The sequence below is a fragment of the Manacus candei genome, unplaced genomic scaffold, assembly GCF_025592945.1.
Source record: "Manacus candei isolate 608988 ecotype Guabito, Panama unplaced genomic scaffold, ASM2559294v1 h1tg000016l, whole genome shotgun sequence".
NCBI classification, from domain to species: domain Eukaryota; kingdom Metazoa; phylum Chordata; class Aves; order Passeriformes; family Pipridae; genus Manacus; species Manacus candei.
The window spans coordinates 3,568,826-3,583,169 of record NW_026138064.1 but is presented as its reverse complement, the minus strand read 5'-3'; the positions used below and the strand labels follow the sequence as shown (position 1 = coordinate 3,583,169).

The 14,344-nt window shown below is 38.7% G+C and overlaps 1 protein-coding gene across 15 annotated transcripts in view; it reads right to left on the bottom strand.

Annotated features, from left to right (window-relative positions):
• The window catches only part of PAM (peptidylglycine alpha-amidating monooxygenase), a 125,148-nt gene that overhangs the window by 74,509 nt on the left and 36,295 nt on the right, over positions 1 to 14,344 (bottom strand). For all 15 annotated transcript variants that reach the window (XM_051782586.1, XM_051782585.1, XM_051782589.1 and 12 more), the window contains exons 2-3: positions 2,185 to 2,700; positions 906 to 1,026 (exon numbers count right to left, since the gene is read on the bottom strand). In XM_051782586.1, coding sequence (XP_051638546.1) covers positions 906 to 1,026; positions 2,185 to 2,276 — 213 coding nt within the window. In that variant the 5' untranslated portion in view covers positions 2,277 to 2,700. The remainder of the gene's footprint in view (positions 1 to 905; positions 1,027 to 2,184; positions 2,701 to 14,344) is intronic.

Genomic DNA, 14,344 nt, shown 5'->3' with positions numbered 1-14,344 from the left:
AAGTATATTTCACTGGAATAACAGCTCTTGCTCCAAATTACATGTTCCAGAGGGGTGTTCCCCAATAACTTGAAAACTGCATTTTCCCTTCAGTATTTTTGAAAGTACTATCTGCAACAATGAGTCATCAGTTACTGCAGCACAACATACTGCTCTTTTCAAGCACCTGCAGCCCTCTAAAAGAGATGTAGATCTTTTAATGATATATATAATTCCCTGCAATGGCTCATTGCAAAAAAAAAAATCTATCTTGCTTAATGAAACTACATGTGAAAATGACAGTCAAATCTGATACTTTTATGTGAATCTTAAAAATGTTAATGCTAATTTTATAAATCTTGTCTTCATTTTCACTTACTCGGTTCAGTAGAATATAATCAACTTCATACCTGAAAGAGTATACCATTATAACTTTTCATAGTAGCTTTCATGGAGTATTTTGAGGGTTAAAATATTGGGTCTAAAGTATTAGCCTTTTTAAAATGCTTTTTGCTTGTTTTCTCTCAGCTTGCCAAAGTTGCAGCAATGCACAATTTAATGTAACTAAATTCACTCATCTGAGATTTGGTATAAACTGCAACTCCAAATAAACACGTCTTACTAGCACAGTTGGAAATATTTCACTTTATAAAACTCATATTCCTCATTTTAACAAACTTCGACAATTCAGTTTAAGAAACCAACATTTTACAAATAAAATGAATCAGATAAAAAGATTATTCTCTCATTTGAGGTTACTTTTTTGTTGCCTATTCTTCTCTGAACATAGATATGTACCTACATAGATATGTACCTTATCCTGACTTTTTTGTTCCTGATTTTTTATGTGATTGATATTGTAGGGAAGGCATTGTTTTCCTAGCTTGTTAAAAAACAGTACGTGGCAAAAACTGCAATTCTCTCACCTGCTTAGGTGTCACCCCAGGCATGCGAATGTCCAATGCAAAATCTGACAGACCAAGTGAAATCACTGGCTGCTCACTTCCAAGGCATTCACTGGAAAGAGATCTGGTTGTATCTTTATATCTTGGAAAGAAGGAAAAAAGATTTTTTTTAAATATCAATTTTTGTTATGTTTTTCTAAAAAGAAGGGTCTACAGAACTAGTAAAGAAGTTTGACAATGCTCAGTAGTTCCAGGAGTGATCTGAAAATTTCACTCCTTCATGAGCTGAGGAAAACATCATAGTTATCCAGTACTTACTGAAGTAGTTCCTTTGAGCAATCAGACAGACTAGTTTGGGAACATTAGCCGAAAATGTAACCTATCGTCTCATCCTAATAATTGTCTGAGTCACATGGATGTCCAGACACAGAATCAATTCACTGTAAAAGGTCAGGTACTGTTAATAATTCCGAACAGTTTTGGAGTTTTTTTAAGCCTATGTGTCTGATTTATAATTGTATACAGATTAAATCTAAATTATATGCAAATGGGAAACTTTTAATTGAAACACTATGACATTTATAGCAACTTCTATGCTACTTTGAGTAGCAAAGTAAAACTTCAGCTTCACCTGAATATCAAATTCTGTACTGAATGCAATACAGAAACAAATCATACAAAAAACGTAGATCACTGTAAAGAACTTAATGGTAAGACATCAGAAACATGATGTAACATTGTCATAAGTTTTGAATATGTATTTTCATGTATAAATAAATACAGAAGCAACATGATAAATACAGTACCCAATATAACTCACTAACAGTAAAACCTTTTTTCAGGAGCTGAGATGCTACTTCTCTTGGTCACACTACATTAAAGTTTACCTATGTGATTTTGCATTCAAACCACCCCTAAATTTCCCAGGATTGCTCAGTTTTAACTTAGTTGATACCTTCTTGCTAAAACATCATTTTATACCACAAGCTAATTCAGGCATCTGAAATATATTTACTCTCTGTATAGTCTCAAATACACCTGTTAGTGTTATCTAAAAAAGTTCTGCTTTATTGTGTTATCATCCTAAATTCACCTTTAATGAGCAACCTATGGATAAAACATGAGTTTCTGTCTTCAATGTGACAAGAGTGCCATTTCAAAATTGCAGAGAGAAAATTCCTAGCAATGAGCAAAACCAAACAAATACCATACACATTTTAATCTAGGACATGCTTTTTCACACTTTTCTAATACCATGACTGCATGCATTCAACACATAACATTTTCCTGCATAACTCACCTCTTGAAGACCGAAAGCGGGCTTCTGAAACCCAAGCAGATGTTTTGAAACAGAAGAAGCAGTATTAGCAGGTTGTTAACGAGGCCAGCCATGTCCACCCTGCTGTTTCTGGTCTGATTAAGTGAGCAGAAAAAGGGCAGCGTGGTTCTATCGGCTGTGATCCTGACAATTAGGCGGCAGCAGCAGCAGTATCATTTCACCACTTCATTATTGTGTGCTCTGCGGGCATCCTCCAGCTGCTGACAGACCATCTGTCTTGGAAGGTGATGCGCTATAAATCAGGAAGGTGGATGATGCTATGTTGTCTCTATTATTAGCTGTAAAAAGCTGTTGAAGAATCTTCCCTTGCAGACAGATGACACTGTACTTCTGTCCACTTAGGGAGCTGAAAAAGAGTGGCGCTACTGGTGCTTTCTGCCCACGTTGTCCAGTTAAATCTGCATGTTCCTTATCAATCCGCAGCGCCGGAGACGTCAAGTGGCATCACAGAAACCAGCATCAGTCATCCTTCAGAACCTGTAAAAATAGAAGCAGATAACACATTACAGCACTAGTTCTTCAGCAAATCCCTGTTGAGGCATTTTAATACATTAGTGAGTTCTCTCATAAGCTTTAGCCCAATCTAAGTAAAGACTGCACTGGTTCTATTGATTCCTCCTGTCCCTCCCCTTTGCTCCACACAGGGTCAGAAACTGATACATTCAATACTGATAAACAAAAAGTACTCTCAAACATATTTCGGATGATAGGAAGAAATATAAAAACCTCCTCAGCACACAAAATGCAAAGCATGGAATATTTCACACATAAAAACACCAGCACAGTGTGGTCTACCAGCAGCAAAAAAAGGGTCAAACTCTGACATAGCAAGAATTAAGGTTTGCAAATTTTATCAACTCTCACCAAATGTTTCTGCGCATATTGCAGGTTTGGAGAATACTTTACTTTTAATTCAACATGTAATAAACCATTATGTCATTAAGGTATCTGTTTCTTATGCACTTTACTTACTTTTAATATCCATTTCAGAAAACTTATATCTACAAATTATTTTTGAAAATACTGTAACAAAAACTATTGAGATCAGACTACTTACATTAGTTAAGCAGTTTTCTATCCTTTCACATACTGAGGTCGTATCAGCATAAACCACTACTCTCCTTCCTGCTTTAACTTCAACTGTTCCTCCCCATTCTAGTCAGCACAATATTTAATTTCAAATTTTTAAGGTTTTTTTCATAATTATGCTAGAAAATCACATTCTGTCTTACTGAAGACATATAGTAGTTTTTTTGTGGGGTTTTTTTTGAGAATCCCAATTTTGGCAGAAGGAAACTGTCAAGTCATAATAAAAAATCTTTAACATGTATTATGTATTAATTCTTCTAAGATAAATACTAATAAGAAAAAAAACTCTCAAGCCCAAACATCTCCCAGCCCCTGGAACACATAGTCAAAATACTGCTATAAAGATGAAATAAAAAAGCAGGATTCTGACATGAAACCAATTAGAATCCATGTATTTTAGGAAAAATTCCTTCCATTTCAGGGCACATGGACCAAAAATGCTTCTTATAAATCAAAAGTGCTTAAGCATACAATAAGAAGCCACGCTGGCTAAACAGCGACAGAACTCTTTGCAGAATTTAAAAATCTGATCACATTAATCATCATTAAACTTGCAAATTTTATTCGCTAAAGGATGGCACAAAAGATTCAGTCACAAACAACTAAAAATAGACTTCATATTAGTTTCCAGCTTGCCAAAAATATGCCAAAGTTGTCCAAAACCACTTATGCAAGCAGATGATACAATCTTAATTCCTTTTTTAATGTAAATTTTCATGTCTCCACTTTTTGATCTAAACAGTTTTCACTAGTGAACTACACAAAGCTGCAAGACATAGCATTGCACAAGACTGTGCTTATGATGAAAACCAAAATCATTTAAAAACAAACAAACAAGCAAAAACACAAGTGTGACATGCTGACATGCTTCACAAAAGTCAAGACAACTATAAAAACAGAAGGCTTCATTACTTTTACTCTTTAAGATGTATCTACAAAACCGTAGCTGTTCAGTGTCTTTGTAAACCATCTGACTAGAAGTTCTAATATATTTTTTTATTTGTATTATGCAACAAATTGTGTCTTTTTTTTCTAGACCATACTGCAAATGCACTTGACAAGCAAGAACTCTGAAGAACAAATGCAGAAAAAATGCAGAAAAAATACAGTGAGTTTTAACATATACAGAATTACAATATTCTGATTTTGGTTTTAATATGAATATATATTTTCAAGTGACTAGAGCAAAAAATAAATGCTTAATTTTTGCCAGCTTTACTAAGTCTGAGATTGGTTACATCAAGTCTGCTACAAACATCTAGCTGGTATACAATTAATAAAGGAAATTTATTTTATATAAAGGAAATAAAGGAAAGGAACTGAGAAACTAGATCACTAATAATTCCCCTTCAACTGAAATATGAAGTTTTCTTTATAACAGCTTTCAATTCTCACTAGAGAACACACTTTAATGTTAGAGGAATATGTGACAATTCACGGCTTTTAGAATGCCGACCATAAGAGTGAGGGGAAGAGTAATACTCTGAAACAGTCTAAAAAAGCAAAGAATTTAAATCTCTAGTGAGACAAATACACATATGCCTAACATCTCTACGTTCTACTTAAAAACAGTCCAATTTCATCCCCAAATGCTTTATAAGTTTTATCAGCTGGATGAATATGAAATGGATGAAAGTTTAATGCACCTGGTACTTCGGATTAGACAGCTGCACAAGCAAATTTTACATTTAGAAGAAAAGAAGAGGGAAAAAAAAAGGTAGCACTATCTTGAAGCAATTTCAATGTAATTTTAGGTACCATGCAACACAGAAGGATATGAGATAACAAGGGGAAAAAGTGAGGATGAGAGATTCAATAATAAGATTACACAATTACTTAGGTTCATTTTGTGGACATCTAGATACCACTGTTATGTTTTCAATTTGGGTAAGAGATCCCAAGGGAACAGAAGTAGTGAAGTAAAATGATATAATTGATGACAAAGACTAGAATGAAAGTAGAGAAAGGGAAATGGAAATTGGATTGGGCAATGTAAGCATGGTATTTTATCCCACGTGCCCCTCACAGACATAGCAAAAAACAATTACATAAAACAAGAGAGTAAAGAAAAACAAAAGCAACTACCATGAAGATTGAAGGGGGAGGGGAGAGAAGGAGAGGTGGGGAGAGTGGCCAAGAAGCTGAAATTCAAAATAGAATAAAAAATAAACAATATAACAATTTAATGTCACACAAATTAGAAGTATGTCTTTTGAAAGAATAGCAATTAAATTATTAATTTCTAAAAATCAACTACAGAAAAAGAAAGCTCTGTATTAACCACAAGTTCATAAAGCACATTATAGTAATCTCTTTCTTGAGTTTAGTCACTAGAACATTTTATGTACAGTATCAAGTGAACAAGCCAGAAGCAGAAACCACACCTTTAATCATCACTACCTTCGAAGAAAAAACAAATTAGAAGATGACTGAAATTTATGGAGATTAACATGCAACTCTATCACAGATGATAATTTCTCATAGTTTAATCCCTTTTCTTGCTTCTTATGCATTGAAATCATGAAAATTAGCAAGGATTACTTGAGCTCTGTCTTCAGCCAAAGTAGAGTCCTCATTTTGTTTTAGGCAAAACATCATGCTTAGGCAACAACTGGGTATACAAACAATATTGAGTTCAACAAATGAACAGCAGCTAGGCCTCCAACTTGAAGTACTTTGCTTCTAATAACACAGGATAATCAATATGTAGTGGGATCAGCTTATGGATTCATTAATGCACTAAATGTAGCCACTTAAGACACTTCGGTCAAAGATGCAGAGAAAAACGTGTTTGGCAAGAAGCTGTCAAATTAGACAACATCAATAAATCCTCAATATCAATAAAAAGCATCTCACAAAACAGGTACATAGTGGTTGGGAGAGCCGTTGCCAAAAACAGAGGTATATAATGCAGATGACCAGACTGAGACAAGTGACTGATACACCAGATGGTCATGCTGCTACCCAGAGAGATCTGACAGGCTGGAAAAAGGGGCTGACAGGAACCTCATGAAGCACAACAAGGGGAAGTGCAAAGTCCTGCACCTGGGGAAGTACAACTCCAAGCACCAGCACAGTCTGGGGGCTGCCCAGCTGGGAAGCAGATTGGCAGAACAGGCCTTGGGGGTCCTCATGGAAACCAAAATGAGCATGAGGTAGCAGTGTGCCCTTGCTGCAGAGAAGGCTGTATTGGATTTACATGGCAAGGTTTTTGTAATGGGAAGGCTACAGGGGGTGGCTTCTGTGAGAAGCTGCCAGAAGCTGCCAGAAACTGACTAAGAGAGGTAGTGCCAGCCGGCTCCAGGACAGACCCACCACCAGCCAAGGCCGAGCCCATCAGTAATAGTGGTGGCACCCCTGGGACAACAGATTTAAAGAAGGTGAAAAAGTTACTGCACAAGAGCAATTGCAGCCAGAGAGAGAAGTCAGAATGAAGCAGTTCTTCAGACATCAGGGTCAGTGATGGAGAAGGGAGAGGAGGTGCTCCAAGTTCTGGAGCAGAGATTCCCCTGCAGCTCCTGGTGAAGACCGTGGAGAGGCAGCTGTACCCCTGCAGCCCATGGAGGTCCATGGTGGAGCAGAGATCCACCTGCAGCCCATGGAGGGTGAGCAGCTGGATGCCCCAAGGAGGCTGTGAACCCATGGGAAGGCTGTGCTGGTGCAGGCTTCTGGCAGGACCCGTGGTCCCATGGAGAAAGGGAGTCCACCCATGACTGGAGCAGCCTGTTCCTGAAGAACTGCAGCCCATGGGAAGGATCCACATTGGAGGTTTGTGGAGGACTCCCACAGGAAGGACTCCACACTGGAGTAACGGAAGGAGTTCTCCCCCTGAGGAAGAAGGAGCAGCAGAGACAATGTGAAATGAAGTGACTGTAGTCTCCATTCCTGTTCTGCTGAGGGGGAGAAGGCAGAGAATTCAGGATTAAAGTTAAGCCTGAGAAGAACCAAGGGGTAGGGCGAAGGTGGTTTTAAGATTTGTTTTTATCATTATCCTGCTACAGTTTGACTGGTAATAAATCAAACTAATTTCCCCAACTTGAGACTATTTTGCCTGTGATAGTAACATGAGTGATCTCTCCCCATCCTTATCTTGACCCCTGAGCCTCTCATTATACTTTCTCTCCCCTGTCCAGCTCAGAAAAGGAGTGACAGAGAAGCGTGGGTGGGCGCCTGGTGTTCAGCCAAGGCCCACCCGCCAGAAAGACCAATGGTATCTTCGTCTGCATTAGCCAAAGCATTGCCAGCAGGTCAGTGAAGGTGATCCTTACCCTGTACTCGGTGCTGATGAGGCTGTGTGCAGTTCTGCGTTCCCCAATACAAGAGAGACATGAACATATTAGAGAGGTTCCAAGTAAGTGCCGTGAAGATGATGAAGACACTGGAGCATCTCTCCTATGAGGACAGGCTGAGAGAGCTGGGACTGTTCACACCAGAGAAGAGAAGACTCAGGGAGATCTCATAAAGGTATAGAAATACCTGAAGGGCGGGTGCAAAGAAGATGAAGCCAGGTGCAAACTTGTTCAATATCTTTATCAGTGATCTGGACCAGGGAATCAAGTGCCCACTCAGCCAGTTTGCAGATGACACTGAGTTGGGTGGGAATATTGATCTGCTGGAGGGCAGGAAGACTCTGCAGAGGGATCTAAACAGGCTGGATTGATGGGCCGAGACCCACTGGATGAGGTTTAACAAGCCAAGTGCCTGGTCCTGCCTTTGGGTCATAACAATCCCAGGCAGTGGTACAGTCTAGGGGAAGTGTCTGGAAAGCTGCCCAGCAGAAAAGGACCTCCAGTTGCCCACTGTAGTTGATGGTTGCCTTGTATTTTCCTCTGCATTTGTTCAGGAAGATGATGCCCTCACCCCTGCCCACCTCAGCAGTATATTAATTTTCCATCAGATTAACTGGTCAATGTGCCAGCAGGCAACAGCTGGTCACCTCTCACAAAAGAAAAGGTGTAAACATACAGCTGGGGCTGTAAAGGATCCCCTTGTTTTGGCAGCAATCCACACTTACTTAATTACTTTTAATATTATATTTTAAAATTACATTTTAAAATTATATTTTAATATTTAAAATACTTTAAAAATGAAAGTGGTAAGTTTTAAAATATACTTTGACTCTTGGTTTAATTTATAAATTAATTTATATTTTGCAAATTCCTGTCTTCTGCTACCGAAACATTTTTTTTTTCAGATATGAATACTCAAAGAAGGAAAATAAAAAAGAGAAATATGATTGGTCTTAATGTTTTTATGAACCTTCTCCAAAATTTGTTCTGCTGAGCATAAGTACAGTGTATATTTTAAAAAGAAATATTTCATGATAAGAAACCTCTTGCCCACTCTATCAGAGGAAGCACAGTATTTATACATTCAATAAAGAACTGTGACTTGAATTTTCCTGTATTATAGAAGTGAAACTCAATTCATCCTAACAGGATTTATTCTTTGAATGCTTTCTAACATTCAACAATTAGACATTGTGTATTTTTTCCTGCTTAACTAAAAATATAAAATGACAATTAATATTAAGTTCAACTTAAAAGAATGGTTCATAAGGGCAACAGAATCCATGAAAAAAAGTTGAATGCCTTTATATCTGAACTTATTTTGAGAGATTTTGATGACTTGAAAAGCATTTTTTATGAGTTTCCTACTAGGAAAGTACATTCTACTTACTATCTTAAGACAGACTATCTGCACCAAGAAAAATCAGTCCTTCAAATGCTCTGTCAATTCAGTAGATATGGCGACTTTTACCTACTAGACAGTACTTTTTTGTCGTTTTGGGGTTTTGGTTGGTTGGCTGGTTGGTTGGTTTGGTTTTTTGTTTTGGGGTTTTTGGTTGGTTTTTTTGTTCTGTTTTGTTTTGTTTGTTTGTTTGTTTTTTAATGAACTGAAGTTTTATACAGAGAAAACAGAAGTAAGAAGGAGAAATAGAAGATGAAGAACTGTCATTCATGTTCAGCATCTCCCTTTTGGAGATCAACATAGTCACAATCCAACTTGCACGTTCCTAACTGCTATAAAGAGAAATCATAAACTTATCATCCCAAGCCATAAGCAAACCCTGTTCACTAAACAATACAGGAAACTTCAATTGCACTTAGTAGCAACTCATACAGCACTAGCAGTCATGGAAATCACAAAAAACGGAAGGAAACAGATTAATGTTTATGCAAAATAAAAACAGGGACATTATTTCCAGGAGGATTGAGAAAAGGAGTTTATTGTCCTCTCCTAACATATAGAATATATAGAAATTAAAACCACCCTTAGATTTTTTTTGTGAGCATCATAAAATGCATGAGAAAACACAGAAGAACCAAGGCAAGCCAAAAAACCCTCACAACTCAAAGTGGCAGGGTTGCTTCACCCCAGGCTCTAAGCTCTACAGACAAGCTGCCATACTCAGCATTTCCAAGATGACTGAAAGGGGCAAACTTAAAAGTTTAAGCAGACTTGAGTTTGTCAGATCAGCTTTTGGAATTGTTAATTTTCTAACACTGAGTGAAAACAGAAGAAAATGTGTAGGGAAAAAAAAAGATGCAAAAAAGATTTAACTGCTACTTTACAATGAAATTAAACTTACTAAGCAGCCCTTGCTTATACAGTTCAAGACAAGATTTTTCCTCATTTTCTCCATCGCTGTACTGTTAACTATTAGCTATAAACTTGTTTAAGAATGAGGAATTGTACTTTTTTTTATTGAACAGAAATATGTAAGCAAACCACCAAAAACTTCCTTTCCTGCTCATATTAATACAAATGTTCTTGCCTTAGTAAAATATCAGGAGACCTCAAGCAGAAATTTACTTTTACAACCTGAAACAAATGCATAGAACTACTTGAAACACTCCCTATTAAAACAGTATCATACAAAACCTCCTCTTCTTCTTTTGGGAGTCACAGACATTTTTTCAGAAGTCTGAAGACACAACAGCATGTATTAGTTTTTTAATAGCATTTGGAAAGCATTTTATTCACAATAAATCACCTTCTAATCCTTCTGCTTTGACCAGGTATCAAAACAGGCAAAATTTTCTTGTCAGGGAAGATCAACACTTTTTACAGAAAGACAACATCTTAGCAAACTGCTAATTTCATAGAATGAAAAAATTAACGAGCTGGATGGTACTAATTACTTGCTTAAAAGGCAAAAAGCATAAGAAGCCCCTGCTTTCATTTAACATCCAGATCACTATCATTAGCACAATGTAATAAAAGTCCACTGAAGTGCCCTTTGTTTTCGCTCTGTTATGCAAAAATAGAAAATATTAAAGGATAAATGTTTGACGGAGTTAGGATTAGCCTCCAAGGATACAGCAGATGAGAGATCATTTCAAATACTTAAGTTCAATTATACATTACATATGAACTATGAATTAAATTCATTGCATGTTCCTTCACTAAGGTCATCAAATCAGGGCGGGGTAAGCTGCGGGGGGGAGGGGCTTCTGTGAGAAGACACCAGAAGCTGCCCCATGTCAGACAGACTCAGTTCCACCCAGCCCCAAGATGGATCTGCTGCTGCCCAAAACTGAGCCTGTCAGCCAACACCGGTGTGCCTCTGCTATAACATATTTAAGAAAAGGTAAAAAACACTGCACAGCAGCTGAGAGAGGGGTGAGAATAACTGAGAGAAACAACTCTGCAGACATGAGGGTCAAAGAGGAAGGAGATGCATGAAGTGCTTCAGGTGCTAGAGATGAAGTTCCCCTGCAGCCCGTGGTGCACACCATGGTGAGGCAGCTGTGCCCCTACAGCCCATGGACGTCCATGGTGGAGCAGAAACGCATCTGCAGACCACAGAGTGCACCATGCTGGAGCAGGTGGACGTACCCTGAAGAAAGCTGTAGTTCCAGAAAAGGGGAGAAGCTCACGGAGGACTGTCTGCCATGGGAGAGACTCCACAGTGGAGCAGGAAGAAAGCATTATGAACTGCACAGATCAGGGGGATGAGACAGAAGAGTTGAGAGTGAAGTTGAGCCTGGGGGAAGTTGGTTGTAGATGTGTTATTTCTCATTATCCTACTCTGTTTAATTGGCAATAAATCATATAATAGAATATCCTGAGCTGGACAGGGACCCACAAGGATCACCAAAGTTCAACTCCTGGTCCTGTACAGGACTGCCCCAAGAATCACACCATGTGCCTAAGAGAGTTGTCCAAATGCTTCTTGAACTCTGTCAGCCTTGGTGCTGTGACCACTTCCCTGGAGAGCCTGTTCCAGTGCCCAAACACCCTCTGGTGAATAACCTTTTCCTAATATCTAACCTAAACCTCCCCCTGACACAGCTTCAGGCTGTGTCACTTTTTTTCCTCAGGTCACTTTTTTTCCCCCCTTGAATTGCATGCCTCTTAAAAGCCATTCCAGGTAAAAATATGGAATATCTTCCCATATATCCGGCCTAAGCGATGTACTTAAATTGATATTTACAACATCGTATCTCCATAAAAATCACAAGCAACTTCAATTAATGAAAATAATTCAACAGAAGTTTGTTGGAGTTCATTATAAAAGTGATGCCCTGGTCTTTCTTTTTTCAAAATGGCTCAGATAACAACTTGAAAACCAACTCAATTAATGTAATTTAGTGTTCATAAGATCCATACTAAAAGCAGATAAATGAATTCTCAATTATTATAGCCCTTTTTATGACAAACTTTTATCTAGTTAAATACATTTTCAAAACTAGTATCCATGAAAGTAAAAGAAAGAATTCTGTAAACATCAAAATAACACTAGAAATGCAGTACCTCTAGAGACACAAATTTTCAGTATCACAAAATGTAATAATGCTAACACTCAGGTAACTGAACACAACCAAACAGATGAGTATTTCAGCAGAACAGGTCTTAATTCTGTGTGGAATTTTCAGAAAGTAAATAGGTAAGTACAACACAATTACCTGCGATTACACTGGCACTAGGTTTTTCTCTGAAGTGTCTGTTTGTAGATGGAATAGAGCAATAGTATATACTAGGACATAGAAGGATAACCAAGAAGCAGCCCAAATTTCTTTGCTAGAAGGCTCCATTACACATGGGAAAATAAGAGTAGTTCACAGGAGAAAATTGAAGAAAAACTAAGAACACTGGGAAGTGAAGAGTAAAGGAAAGAAAAACAGAAACCAAAACCAATGCAAGAAAGAAATGCTGAGAACATACTCTATGACTTAGCAGAAAATGTGCAACTCTATGGCAAAGTCAGTAGAAAAGACTCCAAGCCAGAGCAGGTGAACATGCTCTAAAGGAAGGTTCAGCCTGTGGAGACCCCAGACCAGAGCTGGCTCCTGGCAGGAGCTGTGTCCTGTGAGAGGTACCCATTGTTACTCAGTCCCTCAGCCTAACGAGGACTTGTTCGGTAGAGGTTCCAGAGGAGATAAAGGTCTGAGCCACTAATGGGCCAAGGACTCTTCTAGTTTTATCTGTTCTTTGAAAACTCACACAGGAGCAGAGTGACCCAGTGAGCATCCATGCTCATGAGCTCGGAACACCAATAATGCAATTAAAACATGAATAGCGAGTGGCTTTTCCAAGACTCATTTGTCAAGGACAAAGAAAATTATGGGCACAACGAGTCAGTCTCATGAATACTTTTCCCATTGTAAGCAACCTGATTATGAGTAAACCACTTAATCCATAAATACGACAGCCTAAGTGAGCCGCCTTTGAGCTCTCTCTGCTAGGCAGTGTGGCTCCATAGGGGTTATCTCCCCTGGAGCTGGGCCACCTCTCAAGGTAAAAAGAGAGACATTTTTACCAAAGGTAGGTCTTTGTTAAGCGACTGATACTGCACATAGCCTTGTAGCATGATAGCTCTGATTTGTGTCTTGGTAACTTTGAATCATTGTTCCAATGATTGTGCCATACAATAATACGAGTGAATTTTGCCATCTAACTGTAAGTCACAGTTTTACAACATCTTATTAATACCACTTTTGCTAAAACCTTTGACAGGGGTTCATAAAGTGAAATCAGCCATTCCCAACACTCATAGAGGAGTAGGTTTTCAGGAAGGACCTGTGGCCCTGCAGGAGACTCACACTAGAGCATTTTGATCTGGAAGAACTGTGGAGAGGACTCACATTCTATCAGTTCTTCATAGATATATCAGTTCTATATCTCACAGTAGAGACCCCAAATGGAAGAAGGGCAAGGGGAGGAGTTCAACGTTAAACCCTAGGGGCTGGTCCAAAGGGTGGAGATTGCTAATGGAAACACCTTTAAATTGTTGTAACCCATGAATTGAGTTGTATGTTATAGGAAGTGCTATGGCACAGAAATTCCCTGAATCAGCAGCAGACAAGCTTCACACGAGGCAGTGCAAGTGCAGCTGTGACCTGACCTGAGCTGGCTTTGGTGCCCATTTAACTCCACACGACCTACCACCTCTCCTGTTCAGAGTGACCCCCACAACAAATGGAGACCAAAGTCATGGACTGAAAGAACTTGGGACATTTATGGCTATTTTACAGGGGTAAAATAAATTGGTCCATAGATTAGGGATCTGTGAGTATATCAAAACACAGGAAGTGGTGTGTGTGTGTGGATAATGAGGATATATTGGATAACGTAAGACCTGAGCATGATATATACATTATGGAATTGAGGGGGGAGAGGTGTGTGTACTGATTTTGGCTGGAATAGAGTTAATTTTCTTCAAAGTAGCTTATATGCTTTAAAAGAGCTATGCTTTGGATTGTGACCAAAACATTATTGAAAACACATGGATGTTTCAGCTATTGCTCAGTAGTGGTTACACAGAGCCAAGTCATTCCCTGCTTCTCACACCATCCCACCAGCAAGGAGGCTGGGAGGGGACACAGGACAGCTGACCCTGACTGATCAAAGGGATGTTCCATATCACATAAGGGAGGACTGGAGGACACCTGGAGTGATGGCATTTGTCTTCCCAAGAAACCATCACCTGTGTGCCCTGCTTCCTGCAGGTGACTGAACAACAGCCAATGGGAAGGCAAAAATTAATTCCTTATTTTGCTCTGCTTGTGCATGCAGGTTTTGCTGT